The sequence below is a fragment of the Pagrus pagrus genome (assembly GCF_965226575.1).
Source record: "Pagrus pagrus genome assembly, chromosome: 9".
Classification (NCBI taxonomy): domain Eukaryota; kingdom Metazoa; phylum Chordata; class Actinopteri; order Spariformes; family Sparidae; genus Pagrus; species Pagrus pagrus.
The window spans coordinates 27,616,388-27,631,726 of NC_140193.1; the positions used below are offsets into that span (position 1 = coordinate 27,616,388).

Sequence of the window (15,339 nt, forward strand, 5' to 3'; positions counted from 1 at the left end):
CTGTTCATTTTACTCAAACACATACATTTAAATAGTAACATCAGAGAACTGACAATTTTGCAGTGGTCTCTTATTTTTTTCCAGAGCTGTATATACACTTTGGAATAACATATAATCAAAAAAGGCCAATAAATTCTTGTAAAACAAGAAACATTCTATGTTGTTGCCATAGCAACAACATGGCAACAATATCCTCCTGGCCCACATGCCACACCTGCTTTGATGAGAAGATCAAAGCAGAATGCATCAAAGCCCCGGTGATGTCATAAAGCCATTTTAGAATGTTGAAATCTTATATATGGTAGACCTGACTTTATATTTGCCATTTGAGCTCAGACCTCAGTTTAGTTCAGACACACATCTCTAAGTCGCAATAGAGCATACACAGACGATGAGAAAAGTTCAGAAAAGTAGAAAAGGCAAGATGAAAGATATCCCAGAGGATTGTTCAGGAGAAAGAAGTGAGAATAGCGATAGTTCAGAGGATAGTAGAGGAGAAATAAGTCAGAATAGCGATAGTTCAGAGGATAGGAGAGGAGAAATAAGTCAGAATAGCGATAGTTCAGAGGATAGGAGAGGAGAAATAAGTCAGAATAGCGATAGTTCAGAGGATAGGAGAGGAGAAAGAAGTGAGAGGAGCAATAGTTCAGAGGATAGAGGAGAAATAAGTCAGAATAGCGATAGTTCAGAGGATAGGAGAGGAGAAATAAGTCAGAATAGCGATAGTTCAGAGGATAGGAGAGGAGAGAGAAGTGAGAGGAGCAATAGTTCAGAGGATAGGAGAGGAGAAAAAAGTGAGAGGAGCAATAGTTTAGAGGATAGAGGAGAAATAAGTGAGAATAGCGATAGTTCAGAGGATAGGAGAGGAGAAATAAGTCAGAATAGCGATAGTTCAGAGGATAGGAGAGGAGAGAGAAGTGAGAGGAGCAATAGTTCAGAGGATAGGAGAGGAGAAAAAAGTGAGAGGAGCAATAGTTTAGAGGATAGAGGAGAAATAAGTGAGAATAGCGATAGTTCAGAGGATAGGAGAGGAGAAATAAGTCAGAATAGCAGTAGTTCAGAGGATAGGAGAGGAGAAAGAAGTGAGAGGAGCGATAGTTCAGAGGATAGGAGAGTAGAAAGAAGCAAGAAGAGACAAAAAGCAGGGGTCCAGCAGAGGACAAAGCCTGAAGACAACTCAGAGAAGGCTGAACCCTTAGTTGCTTTGAGCGAGAGTGAGCAGAAGGAGAGGGAGATTTCTGACCTGAAAGCCCAGCTAGATAAGAGTCAGGCTGATGTCCACTCTTCACAGACAGATCTGAAGAACGTTCAGATCAAATTAGAGAAAGCGAGGGCCGAACTTGTGTCTGAGAGGGCTAAAGTCTGCTCTTCACAAACAGAGATTGAGGATCTGAAATCACAGCTCCAAACATTCTCCGAGATTGAGAATGACCTTGAGCAGCAGATTTCCAACAGCAAGAACGTTCAGATCAAACTGGAGAAAGTGAAGGCCGAACTTGTATCTGAGAGGGCTAAAGTCCGCTCTTCACAGACAGAGATCAAGGATCTGAAATCACAGCTCCAAATTTCCTCCGAGACTCAGACTGACCTTGAGCAGCAGATTTCCAACAGCAAGGACATTCAGATCAAATTGGAGAAAGCGAGGGCCGAACTTGCATCTGAGAGGGCTAAAGTCCGCTCTTCACAGACAGAGATCGAGGATCTGAAATCACAGCTCCAAATTTCCTCCGAGACTCAGGCTGACCTTGAGCAGCAGATTTCTAACAGCGAGGACGTTCAAATCAAATTGGAGAAAGCGAGGGCCGAACTTATATCTGAGAAGGCTAAAGTTCGGAGGTTGCAGGAACAGGCCAAGTATGACGAAGAGGCTAAGAAGACTCCAGAAAGATCCCAGGATTCACATCAACTCCAGATTAAGCAACACAAAGCAGAGAACAGGGAAATCACAGTTGCCCTTAAAGATGCAGAGGATCTGCTGAAGGATGAGCGCCTCCGCTGGCAGAAGAAGGAAACCTCCCTGCTCCAGGAGATGGAGAAATCCAGTGCTCTCTATGTGGCTCAGCTTGATGAGCAGAAACATAAGAACAGCACCCTCAAGGCTGATCTGAACAAAGTTAAGCAGAAGCTGGAGAGTAATCAGGTGGAGTGGCAAGAAGAAAAGACATCCCTCACTCAGGTCGCAGAAGGCTTCAAAAAGAAGGTGCAGGATATGGAAAAGGGAGTAAATGACACTGAGGCATTCCATCGACTCCAGATTAGGGAACACAAAGCAGAGACCAGGAAGATCAAATCTGCCCTTAATGAAGCAGAGGATATGCTGGAGGATGAGCGCCTCTGCTGGCAGAAGAAGGAAACCTCCCTGCTGGAGGAGAAGGAGAAATCCATGGCTTTCTATGTGGCTCAGCAGGACAAGCAGAAACATGAGAACAGCGCCCTCAAGGCTGATCTGAGAAATGTTGAGCAGAAGCTGGAGAGTAATCAGTTGGAGTGGCAAGAAGAAAAGACATCTCTTATTCAGGTCGCAGAAGGCTACAAAAAGAAGGTGCATGATCTGCAACAGGAAGTAAATGAAACTGAGACTTCCCATCAACTCCAGATTAGGAAACACAAAGCAGAGACCAGGAAGATCGCATCTGCCCTTAAAGAAGCAGAGGATCTGCTGGAGGGTGAGCGCCTCTGCCGGCAGCAGAAGCAAATGCCCCTGCTGGGGGAGATGGAGAAATCCAGGTCTCTTCATGTGGCTCAGCTGGATGAGCAGAAACATGAGAACAGCACCCTCGTGGCTGCTCTGAGCGATGTTAAGCAGGAGCTGGAGAGTCATCAGGTGGAGTGGCAAGAGGAAAAGACATCCCTCATTCAAGCCTTAGAAGGCTATAAAAAGACTGTGCGGGATCTGCAACAGGGAGTAAGTGACCCTGTGGAAAGATCCCAAGCTTCCTCTCAACTCCAGATTAGGGAACACAAAGCAGAGACCAGGAGGATTGCATCTGCCCTTAAAGAGACAGAGGATCTGCTGGAGGGTGAGCGCCTCTGCTGGCAGAAGAAGCAAACCTCCCTGCTGGAGGAGATGGAGGAATACAGGGCTCTTCATGTGGCTCAGTTGGATGAGCAGAAACATGAGAACAGCACCCTCGTGGCTGCTCTGAGCAATGTTAAGCAGAAGCTGGAGAGTCATCAGGTGGAGTGGCAAGAGGAAAAGACATCGCTCATTCAAGCCTTAGAAGGCTATAAAAAGACTGTGCAGGATCTGCAACAGGAAGTAAATGACGCTGTGGAAAGATCCCAGGCTTCCTATCAACTCCAGATTAGGGAACACAAAGCAGAGACCAGGAAGTTTGCATCTGCCCTTATAGAGACAGAGGATCTCCTGGAGACTGAGCGCCTCTGCTGGCAGCAGAAGCAAACCTCGCTGATGGAGGAGATGGAGAAATCCAGAAGTCGCTATAAGGCTAAACTGAACATGCAGAAAAACGAGAACGACACTGTTACAGCTACTCTGAATGAAATAAAGCAACAATTCGACGAACATCTCCTGCAGTGGCAGGAGTTCAAGACTATGCTGGAAGAGCAGAAACAGAAGAACAGCACCCTCACGGCTGCTCTGACGAAGGCTGAGCAGGAGCTGGGGAGTTGTCAGGTGAAGTGGCAGGACGATAAGAGATCCCACAGTCAGGCCACACAGTATCTCAAAAGGATGCTGCAGGAAAAGACGCTGGAGTGGGAGGAGAAAGAAAACTCCATGAAGTGTGAGCTGGAAGAGCTCAGGAGCAATAAGAAGAAAAAGAAGAAATGGTACAGAAAGTTCTTCTAGTGGCCTGATCCACGCTCAGGAACTGACAGGAGACTGACTTAAACACACTAACCCTGTGCTACCTGCGGTTTTCTCCGGGGTGCTCCGGTTAACCAACTTTAATTAAAGAAGAAATTCTTTAATTACAAAAAAAATAATAATAAGGTCAGATGATACAATGAGCAGGAGTTGGGGAGTTGTCTTAAACACACTAACCCTGTGCTACCTGCGGTTTTCTCCGGGGTGCTCCGGTTAACCAACTTTAATTAAAGAAGAAATTCTTTAATTACAAAAAAAATAATAATAAGGTCAGATGATACAATGAGCAGGAGTTGGGGAGTTGTCTTAAACACACTAACCTTGTGCTACTTGCGGTTTTCTCCGGGGTGCTCCGGTTAACCAACTTTAATTAAAGAAGAAATTCTTTAATTAAAAAAAATAAAATAAAATAAGGTCAAATTATACAATGAGCAGGAGCTGAGGAGTTGGGGAGTTGTCTTAAACACACTAACCCTGTGCTACCTGCGGTTTTCTCCGGGGTGCTCCGGTTAACCAACTTTAATTAACGAAGAAATTCTTTAATAAAAAAAATAAAAATAAAATAAGGTCAGATGCACAATGAGCAGGAGCTGGGGAGTTGGGGAGTTGTCTTAAACACACTAACCCTGTGCTACTAGCGGTTTTCTCCGGGGTGCTCCGGTTAACCAACTTTAATTAAAGAAGAAATTCTTTAATTACAAAAAAAAAAATAATAATGAGGTCAGATGATACAATGAGCAGTATGGGGTTATTTTTGTCTCATATATATTTGTAAACGCACAGAGGGTGATCTACAAATATTCCTTGGTTTGCACACGTGTTTTGCTATCCACAAATAAAAATTTCTAATTTGTAACTTGTATTTTGGTTTTTACAAATACATGTGCATTTGTAAATAAAATGTGTATTTGTAAATATATAATTTTCCATTTGTGAAACAGAAAATTCTGCTTGTGAAGTGTGATTCATCATTTGTGGATCACCAATCGCACACACGCATCTCTTTCCACAATGACGTATTTCTGAGACGTTCCTGTCGAGATTTCACACAGATCCACAAACAAATAGGTCGTGATTCACAAATGGCCCGCCCTCCTCACCACTAGGTGGCAGTGTAGTTCTATGCATGTAATTATTCCTTCCACAAACACAAAGTTAGGATTTGTAACTTGTGTGTTGGTTTTTACAAATAAATGTGTATTTGTAAATATAATTGTTTTCTTTCGTAAAAAAAGGACATTTGCAAAAACGGAAAATTCTGCTTGTGAAGTGTGATTCATCATTTGTGGATCACCAGCTACACACACGCATCTCTTTCCTCGATGACGTATTTCTGAGACGTTCCTGACGAGATTTCACACAGATCCACAAACAAATAGGTCGTGATTCACAAATGGCCCGCCCTCACCACCACTAGGTGGCAGTGTTGTTCTATGCATTTACCGGTTTGCATAGTGCTTAAGTGGACTTTCACTTCGCTGAAAAACCATGGCTGAAGGAGGAGAACAGCCACCATCCTCTGTAAGTAGCCTACAAATGATTTTCCTTGCCCTACCTACATTAAGACCTATACCGTGAAAATAAAATGAAAACAATAATGCCGTGACTGTGCCCGTTTGGTTAGCCGAGTATACAGACGCCGCGGTCTCTGGCCGGTCTGGCTTTGGCTACAGGCTAAGTAACGTTAGCCTTGAAATAAAAACCGTTCTCAATTGGAGGCCGAGTCTGTTGCTATTTTCTGCAAGTTCTTGTGAATGAACAAAACCACTCAAAGCCCGTTTGAGCAGTTTTTAAAATGCGTCATGCATGCCAGATTTCTCAAAGACTCGACCCGGTTCGATCTCCAGTTTTTGAAGCTCGGACCCGATGCAGTCGGACCCACGAGCAGCCTAATTCTAACCGTTGATTTTGTTTTCACAGACTAACCTCGTCTCATAACGAGGCCGTAAGCTCCTATTATCTTGGAGCTATGTCCGCAAGTCCAGATTTACATGACGCTTATGATGACACCATTGTGTGTAAGTAACTTTTACTGTTTTGTTCCTGTTCCTTCCTTGTTTAATTTTACTGTGACTTACGTTTTTTGTTAATACCACTCTCCTTTAATTGTTTTCCAGCTGCCTGTAAGACAGTAAGACCGAGCTCTGTGCCTCGCTGCAGTCGAGATTAGAGGCAATTCCCAAGTACAGGGCAACATGAATGCACCACAGACGTCTGCAAAATGGACCAGATTCGGACAGAAAGCTGCCAGTTACCTCCAGCTCCGAGGCGGCAGACTGCACTGTTTCACTTCCACTCCACTCCGTTTGCACTGTTTACTGTTTGCTGTAGCTACTGTTAATTTGTAATGTATGTCTTGTAGTTTGTATGCTACTGGACACTTGTAAAGTATCTATCTATCTATCTAGACACCTAACGGTGCTGTAGGATAGGCCTTCTCCTGAGCTTCCCGTTTGTTTTGTGGGCAGAATTGTACATAGTTTTGTGTTTGTGTTTCTGCTAATAAAGCTCTGTCTTTGAAATGTTCCTTTCCTCAATAAATTCATTGACGTCCTTGATGGTAATAATAGTGTAGTCTATAGCATATCATATACATACATACATAAAATATATATATATATATGTGTGTGTGTGTGTGTGTATGTGGGGTTTACACTTATAATGACCCAGGGTAACCAATAGTGAGAGATCTGCCAGCCATTTTTTCGTGTTTATAAGTAGTGGTTTCATCCAATACTGAGTGAAGAAATTTAAGCCAGGCCACACATCCTCTGGCCAGGCGTGGTTTCGCTGCTATTCATATGCCAATTAGAGCCGTTCGCACCTCCGCGAGCACCATATACGTCATGGTTTGTTTCCGACAATTTTCGGCACAGACATCGCCACGTTCACAGACTGTAAATTGTCGTTAACTGCCGATAATTAGGGAGATTTCCGGCCGTTTACGGGCCCGAAAATCCCATTTTTCATGCAGTGTTTAGTTTGTCTTCTTCTTCTAGGATTCCCGGCACCAGCAGGCTCCTTAGCTTGTCATAAGCTAGCGGGCAGGCAGCAGGCTGTATTGTTTTGCCCATAGACTTTAGTTAAACCATTCAGCTACTTGAAAACACTGCCACCTAGTGGTGGTGAGGGCGGGCCATTTGTGAATCACGACCTATTTGTTTGTGGATCTGTGTGAAATCTCGACAGGAACGTCTCAGAAATACGTCATCGAGGAAAGAGATGCGTGTGTGTAGCTGGTGATCCACAAATGCTGAATCACACTTCACAAGCAGAATTTTCCGTTTTTGCAAATGTCCTTTTTTTACGAAAGAAAACAATTATATTTACAAATACACATTTATTTGTAAAAACCAACACACAAGTTACAAATCCTAACTTTGTGTTTGTGGAAGGAATAATTACATGCATAGAACTACACTGCCACCCAGTGGTGAGGAGGGCGGGCCATTTGTGAATCACGACCTATTTGTTTGTGGATCTGTGTGAAATCTCGACAGGAACGTCTCAGAAATACGTCATTGAGGAAAGAGACTTCACAAGCAGAATTTTCTGTTTCACAAATGGAAAATTATATATTTACAAATACACATTTTATTTACAAATGCACATGTATTTGTAAAAACCAAAATACAAGTTACAAATTAGAAATTTTTATTTGTGGATAGCAAAACACGTGTGCAAACCAAGGAATATTTGTAGATCACCCTCTGTGCGTTTACAAATATATATGAGACAAAAATAACCCCATAGAGCAGGAGTTGGGGAGTTGTCTTAAACACACTAACCCTGTGCTACCAGCGGTTTTCTCCGGGGTGCTCCGGTTAACCAACTTTAATTAAAGAAGAAATTCTTTAATTAAAAAAAAAAAAGAAAGGTCAGATGATACAATGAGTTGGGGAGTTGTCAGGTGAAGTGGCAGGAGGATAAGACATCCCTCAGTCAGGCTACAAGGGGTCTCAAGAGGATGCTGCAGGAAAAGAAGCTGGAGTGGGAGGAGAAAGAAATCTCCATGAAGTCCCAGCTGGAAGAGCTCATGAGCAAGTAGAAGAAGAAAAAGAAGAAATGGTTCAGAGAGCTCTTCTAGTGGCCTGATCCACGCTCAGGAACGATAGTTACGTATTGTAACTCTAGATTCTATGAGTATAGGCGCAGCCCTTTAAGGCTATCGCTAGTGGGTTTATCCCTTGCGCGCACGCGCAGCACTGAAAAAACTTTTGTCCACGCCCACCCACTGCATGGGCCCTACCTCCGGTCTCACCTTGTGTATAAATTGGGGTGAGACCGGGCAATCAGCTCCCATATGCATATGCATATGCATCCCCTGGAAAGAGAAACGCAGGAATTTCGTATGTTTCGGGACGATGGAGACATGGAAATACGCGTCTTTCAGGTCTATGGAAGTGAACCAGTCGCCCTGTTGAACACATTCCAGCACCTGTCTTATCGTCAGCATGTGAAACCGTCTTTCCATTATCGATTTGTTGAACAGAGACAGATCGAGGATGGGTCTCATCCCGCCCGTCTTTTTCGGGACCTCTCCCGAGGAACCCTGGAAGTTGCATTTTTCATCAGGAGTTCCTGCAGCTCTGACTGGAGAGCGAGACAATGTTCTTGGGATGACAGGACTGTTTCCAGAATCCCGTTGAACTCCGGGAAAGGAGAAGCGAACTGCAGTGTGTAACCTCTGCTGATCAGCCTGTCCATCCAGCTGTCCATCAAACAGACTAGGGCTGAATGATATGGACAAAATTTTATATCTCGATATTCATGCCAGATATCTCGATATCGATACGATACGACTATGGGTTCAGGGAAAACCAAGCATTTTTCAGAAAATTAAAAACATCATAATACAAAAGAAAGAATGTGGACAGTGCAGTTTTATTGATAAGAACTCACTGCCAGGTCCGTGGTTGTGGTGAAATGATAGATTTCACGGAGCTTGGATTCAACATTAATTTTACACTCATTAAAGAGTTTAGGAATGGCCACTTGATTAAAATGTGTTCGGGATGGTATTTTATAACGCTTGTCCAGCATCCGAACCATTTTTTTAAAGCCCTCTTTCGAGACTGTGTACACTGGTACCATGTCTTTTGCAATGTGGTATGTTATAGCGTCTGTAATGTCTTTACGTCTGGTGGACGTCGACTCATACGGTGTAACGTTACTGAACGCATCAGCAATCAAACTTTGTATTGCAATGAGAGAAACACCGGGGACTTCTCAGTCATCCCAAAAGAAGCCCAAACACTCTTTGTGCAGCACGCGATGGTGTTGTCTCAGGTGGTGAAACATGTTTGTTGAGCTACCTTGCTTAGTCGCAATTTTCGCCAAGCACGACCTGCACAACACCTCGCTCTGGTTTACATCATCCTTTTTAAATCCAAAATACCTCCAAATAATGGAGGATGATTTATTTTTTGGCACCAAATCAGATTCTGCACCGCCACCGGCCGCATTATCTTCCGCACTCATGTCACTTTTCTGTCTTTCTTTTTAATTTCCCCGCTGTGTATGTAGTGTGTGTCTCCGTCTCTGTCTCCCTCACTCCCGCCCTCGTAATCGTAAAAATTATGTTTTACTTGTTGTTGTGACTGCCAGAGCTATACATACAGGGCGAGCGCAGGGGGGAAATCTATATTGTTAATGATGTTCCTGATATCACCAAGTAATTAACAGCCCAGATCAATGTCAAAGTTGTTCGCCCAGAAGCGCTGTTTTAACCAACCAATCAGGGGTCATTTGTCATTTCTAGACTTTTGATTGTTTTTAAAACATTTGCGAGAAAAAAAGGCTTGATGAGCAAGTAGACTTATGTTTTCAGTGTTGGATAAGGTAGCTAATTTGCTAACAACTAGCAACCAGCCAATTGTTAGCCTAACTAAGACTTTTGCTTGGTTTTAAAACATTTACGAGAAAAAAAAGTCTTAATAAGCAGGTAGGTGAATGTTTTCAGTGTTGGATAAGGTAGCTAATTTGCTAACAACTAGCAACTAGCCGATTGTTAGCTGTTAACTGTTAAAACTAGCCAGAACAGTGAACAGCGGGTCAACTGTGCAGTTATTGCCTTGGGAAATATTCAGAATTACTGTCAGATACTGCATTTTGCCTTGATAAAAATGCGTAGTTACTTTTGAAGGGCAGAATGGTGAAGCAGCAGAGTTCATAATATTTCTGAACAGGATGCGTTGTACGTAGCTTTGTTAACTGTTAGCAGGGAAACAGGCTAATGTAAATAATTGCTGTTACTAGTTAATTCATCAATAGCTAACTGTAGCTTAGGCTACTCACCTCAATTTTGACAGAGAATGATGGCAACAGGCTAATCCAGGCCAGGCCGATAACCCCACACATTATCTGTGCTATCAAAATTTTCATCCAGGAACACTAGAGCATCACATTTATCCTGGACCATTGTTCATCACCAGTCCAGGACAGTCAGTCTCACTTTCCACTCATTGTTAATCCAGGACTGATACAGCATCACATTCATCCTGGACTGTTGTTTTTATCTTTTGTCCAGGGGTCCGTTTCACAAAGCAGGTTTAGTGAAAACTCTGAGTCTGTTAACCCTGAAATGAGGGAAACTCTGAGTTTTCCGTTTCACAAACGGAGGTAACTCAAACCAGAGAAAGAGGGGTAACTCTAGCCTGTTTCACAGAGAGGTAACTTAAGCTCTCGGTCAGTTACCATGGTAACAGAGTCTATGAACCTAACCTGGTCAGGACCAGGTTTCTCAACAAACCTCGAGTTTCTCTCTGTCTCCGCCCTCTTTCAGCCACACACGGTATTTGATTTCCTCATTCATTCAGTCAGCAGGCGAGTTTTGGCGTAATATAGTTCTGCCGTCTGTTTTTTGAGAAAATCATTGCAAAAATCAGTCAGTAGGCCTACATTAGAAGTTATATTAGGTGGCGACTATTTTCACTACCATGGCATGTCCTTTTGATAATGATCCCGTGGATGAAGGCAGCATTACTGCGCAGAGAATTAAATATTCGTCGGGAGATGATTATCAGATTATTATAGATGTTCTTGCATTTCCAGACAATTATCTTTTTGAGCGGTACCGTTTCACGTCACAGTCCATTATTTACAAACACAACCTAATCCGTCCTTACATTTCCAACATTACCAACCGAAGTCATGCTCTCACATCCCAGCAGATATTATGTGTTGCGCTGCGTTTTTTTTTTTTTTTTTTTGGTTTTTTTTTGAATAGGGAGTTTTTTTATACAACGTCGGAGATGCAGAGCACTTGAGCAAGGCAACTGTATGCAGAGCGGTCAGAAAAGTGTGCCTCGCCCTGAAACGCCCCGTGGGGTGAAAAACGTAGCCCTCCTCTTCCCCATTGCCATGGTGACTCGTCGAATCGAGGCTCCATTGATGCTGTCTTATTATACTTGTGGCGCACGCGCTTAGCTCCAGGTGATACTACTCCGAGTTGATCAAACTAACTTAAATCAGCTGTTCTGGAACCGAAAACTCAGAGTTTCCTATCTCAGAGTAGATCAACTCAGAGTTCAAGGTTAGACTCAGAGTTTGTTGAACCTGCTTTGTGAAACGGACCCCAGGACAGTCATTATCTTGACGTGGACTGTTCTTCTTCATCAGTCCAGGACAATCACAGTCTCACTCTCCTCTTATTAAGTTTCAGTCTAGGACTGAAGCATTGCATTCATCGTGAACTGTTGTTATTACTTATCTTTAGTCTCTATAGTTTCAGTGTTCATCCAAGAGCAATATAGTATCACATTCATCCTGGACTGTTGTTACTTATCTTTCGTCAGAGTCTATGGTCTCAGTGTTCATCCAAGAGCAACATAGTATCACATTCATCCTGGACTGTTGTTACTTATCTTTCGTCAGAGTCTATGGTCTCAGTGTTCATCCAAGAGCAACATAGTATCACATTTATCCTGGACCATTGTTCATCACCAGTCCAGGACAGTCAGTCTCACTTTCCACTCATTGTTAATCCAGGACTGATACAGCATCACATTCATCCTGGACTGTTGTTACTTATCTTTTGTCCAGGACAGTCAATATCTTGATGTGGACTGTTCTTCTTCATCAGTCCAGGGCAATCACAGTCTCACTCTCCTATCATTAAGTTTCAGTCCAGGACTGATACAGTATCACATTCATCCTGGGCTGTTTTTGCTTAGGCCTATCTTTAGTCCAGCACTCCTGCACTTCATCCTGCACTTTAATCTAGGACCACCATCGCACTACTTTTATCCTGGACTGTTGCGGACTGTTATTTATTATTAGCCCAGGACAATCACAGCCTTAGAGCTATGGTTTACTGTTATTGAGTGCTTACCTAGGATCTTCAGAGAATATTATATCTTGTATTCCTGAATTGTCATTTGGTCTGAAATATAATTGTCCCTGAATTGTTACGTTTTTGTCCAAGATACAATGAGATTTAGGCTAGTAGTTTTAATAACTTGGATGTTTTTTGTTTGTTTGTTTTTTTTGTCCCCCCCCCCCCCCCCCCCCCCCCCAAGAGTTGTGTGGTTGTGTAGGCGTAAAAGATGCCAGGTGAGTGTGACCGAGTGTGTAATGAAATGTTTCAGGTGTTCACAAACTATTATGCTGAGTGCTTTTCTGATAATACCCATATATATCCTTCTCCCTTTTTCTTAGACTATCTAGTGGGAATGTGTGGGGTCCACACAATTTTCGTTTCCACTCTAAAATCCTTGTATGAGGATGCGGACATTTCTGATGAGGTTCTAACTAATTTTCATTTGACTACCAGTGTCTTAATGTAAATATAGATGCTAGCCTATACAGTTTTTTTTGTTTTATTTAAATGAAAGTTGAAATCACTACTACTACTACTACTACTACTACTAGAATCAATATTACATTCTTTGTAGGACTACAAACATTATCACTGAAATTCTTCAGTAAATAGGAGTGTTTTAGCAATGTTTTTGGCTGCTAGATTCATTATTAAGGGTGAGTGCAGAAAATGTAATGTAAAATGACCCTGGCTGGATCAGCTGGTTGTCGGGTTTGTGGTGTTCTAAACACGAGTGTTGCCAACAGAGACGTTGTAGAGTGTCCTCTGGCAACGCCAACACTAATAACATGTTTAAAGAGTGTTTCGTCCATTTTTATTTTATTTTTTAAATATTAATTTATCGGTTATTATAAATGCCGATACCGATAGTTTGGAAAATGCTTAATATTGGCCGATAATATCGGCCGGCCGATATATCGGTCGTGCTCTAAAGGATACAAATTAAAGAACATATATACATACTTATATCTATACAGCTTTATGTAGTGTTGTAGTCAAGATCGCACCAACCGAGACCAAGACATTACAGAGACCAGTTTATCAAAACTCAATTGACCTGATAAGTCTCCCCTGATTCCTAATTGTTTCCACCTGTGCTCCCTCACCTGATGTGTCTTATAGTCTGCGTCTCCCTTTGTTCTGTGCCAGTGTCTTGTGTTTGTCACGCACCCCAGCCCTTGTCCACAGCCTTGATCCAAGCCTCGTTTCTCCAAGTTTGTATATCTATAATTTACCTCTTAAATGAGTGACTTTTCGTTTGTAAATTTTTCCAGTCAAGATTCTAGATAATTTATTAGCCCTGTTGTTTGCCTCCGTTGGAGTGAAATTTTGTTATATACTTTCATAGCCGGTTTGCCAGAGTAGTTATTAGTGTCTTTTGTTTGCCTCCCTTGAGTGATTTTAAGTTACCTTCTTTGTTTCTTTGAGGTCTTTTGCTTCACGTTTTGTAGTACTGTTTTCATAGCCTTCAGAGTATTTAGATGTTTCAAAGCCTGTTTGTTTGTCACTTCGTTTAAGTGTGTAAATATAGAATACAAGTGTCACAATAAAGCCTGCTCTAATTGCTCCAAATCTGCTCCTGAGTCCTCCTCCTGTCAGTCCAGGCCTGACATCATTATGATGCCTCCTCTACTAAAAAACCTCAACTGGTGCAGAGGATGCGGGAACTGACAGTTAGAGTTTAGATTCTCGGGTAGGGTCGGGCTTGGGTTTTTTTTTTTTTTGGGCCCGATCTAAGCTCTACTGACAGCATCTTCAGTGCCAAGTTGTGGGAATCTGTCTTGTTTTTTTGTACCAGAAGACAAGTGCATTGTCAGTGTCCTGTATGGCATCAAAGTATTTGCTTATCTGTGGTCTGATGCTTGAACCCTGGGGTCCGTTTCACAAAGCAGGTTCAACAAACTCTGAGTCTAACCTTGAACTCTGAGTTGATCTACTCTGAGATAGAAAACTCTGAGTTTTCGGTTCCAGAACAGCTGATTTGAGTTAGTTTGATCAACTCGGAGTAGTTTCACCTGGAGTTAAGCGCGTGCGCCACAAGTCTAAAAAGACAGCGTCAATGGAGCCCCGATTCGACGAGTCACCATGGCAACGGGGAAGAGGAGGGCTACGTTTTTTTTATTAATGCGCTCATACGGTGAGTTTGAGCACGTTTTTAGAAGGAAGTGTAAGCAGCTTAAGATGAAACATAAAAACATTGTTCAAACAGGTAAGACCTCGGCATAATCTCACGGGGGTACCTCATTTTGATCATGTTTTACATTGTAAAGTAAATATTAAGTGGCTGTTTGACTGTACAGTTGTTTTATCCCCAACATAATGCTGTTTTCACACACATAATTGTCTTCTCATCTATATCATGTTCTGTTAAAGAATTAAGCCTATTTAAACTAACACAGACTTCTACTCAGCCAACAGAAAGAAAGCAGATGCCTGTAAAACGGGTGGTGGCCCAGCACCGCACCTCTAACAGAGGCAGAGGAGCTGGGCCTGAGCCTGGAGGGAGCTCATCCTCTGAGCTCAGCCCCAAGACACAAGTGCTTTAATAAAATGTAATATGCCTAGAACTATCTATATATTTTAAGCCTATTCATAAAAATATTTATTTCCCTTTCATGACTTTTTTTTACTTTTGTAAAGTGCTCTGCATCTCCGACGTTGTATAAAAAACTCCCATTTGCAAAAAAGCGCAGCGCAACACACAATATCTGCTGGGATGTGAGAGCATGACTTCGGTTGGTAATGTTGGAAATGTAAGAATGGATTAGGTTGTGTATGTAAATGATGGACTGTGACGTGAAACGGTACCGCTCAAAAAGATAATTGTCTGGAAATGCAAGAACATCTATGCGCGGTCTGATGATCATCTCCCGACGAGTATTTAGTTCTCTGCGCAGTAATGCTGCACCTTCATCCACGGATCATTATCAAAAGGACATGCCATGGTAGTGAAAATAGTCGCCACCTAATATAACTTCTAATGTCGCCTACTGACTGATTTTTGCAATGATTTTCTCAAAAAACAGACGGCAGAACTATATTACGCCAAAACTCGCCTGCTGACTGAATGAATGAGGAAATCAAATACCGTGTGTGGCTGAAAGAGGCGGAGACAGAGAGAAACTCGAGGTTTGTTGAGAAAAACCTGGTCCCGACCAGGTTAGAGTCATAGAGCATGTTACCATGGTAA

At 42.4% G+C, this 15,339-nt stretch overlaps 1 protein-coding gene across 1 annotated transcript; it reads left to right on the top strand.

Annotated features, from left to right (window-relative positions):
- The first annotated feature begins 310 nt into the window (after positions 1-310).
- LOC311262347 (uncharacterized protein) lies at positions 311-6,385 on the top strand. The gene is made up of 2 exons (XM_084361681.1): positions 311-5,847; positions 5,947-6,385. Exon 1 carries the CDS (start codon positions 392-394, stop codon positions 3,809-3,811), a length of 3,420 nt encoding a protein of 1,139 aa, XP_084217807.1. The 5' UTR covers positions 311-391; the 3' UTR covers positions 3,812-5,847; positions 5,947-6,385.
- The last annotated feature ends 8,954 nt before the right edge of the window (positions 6,386-15,339 follow it).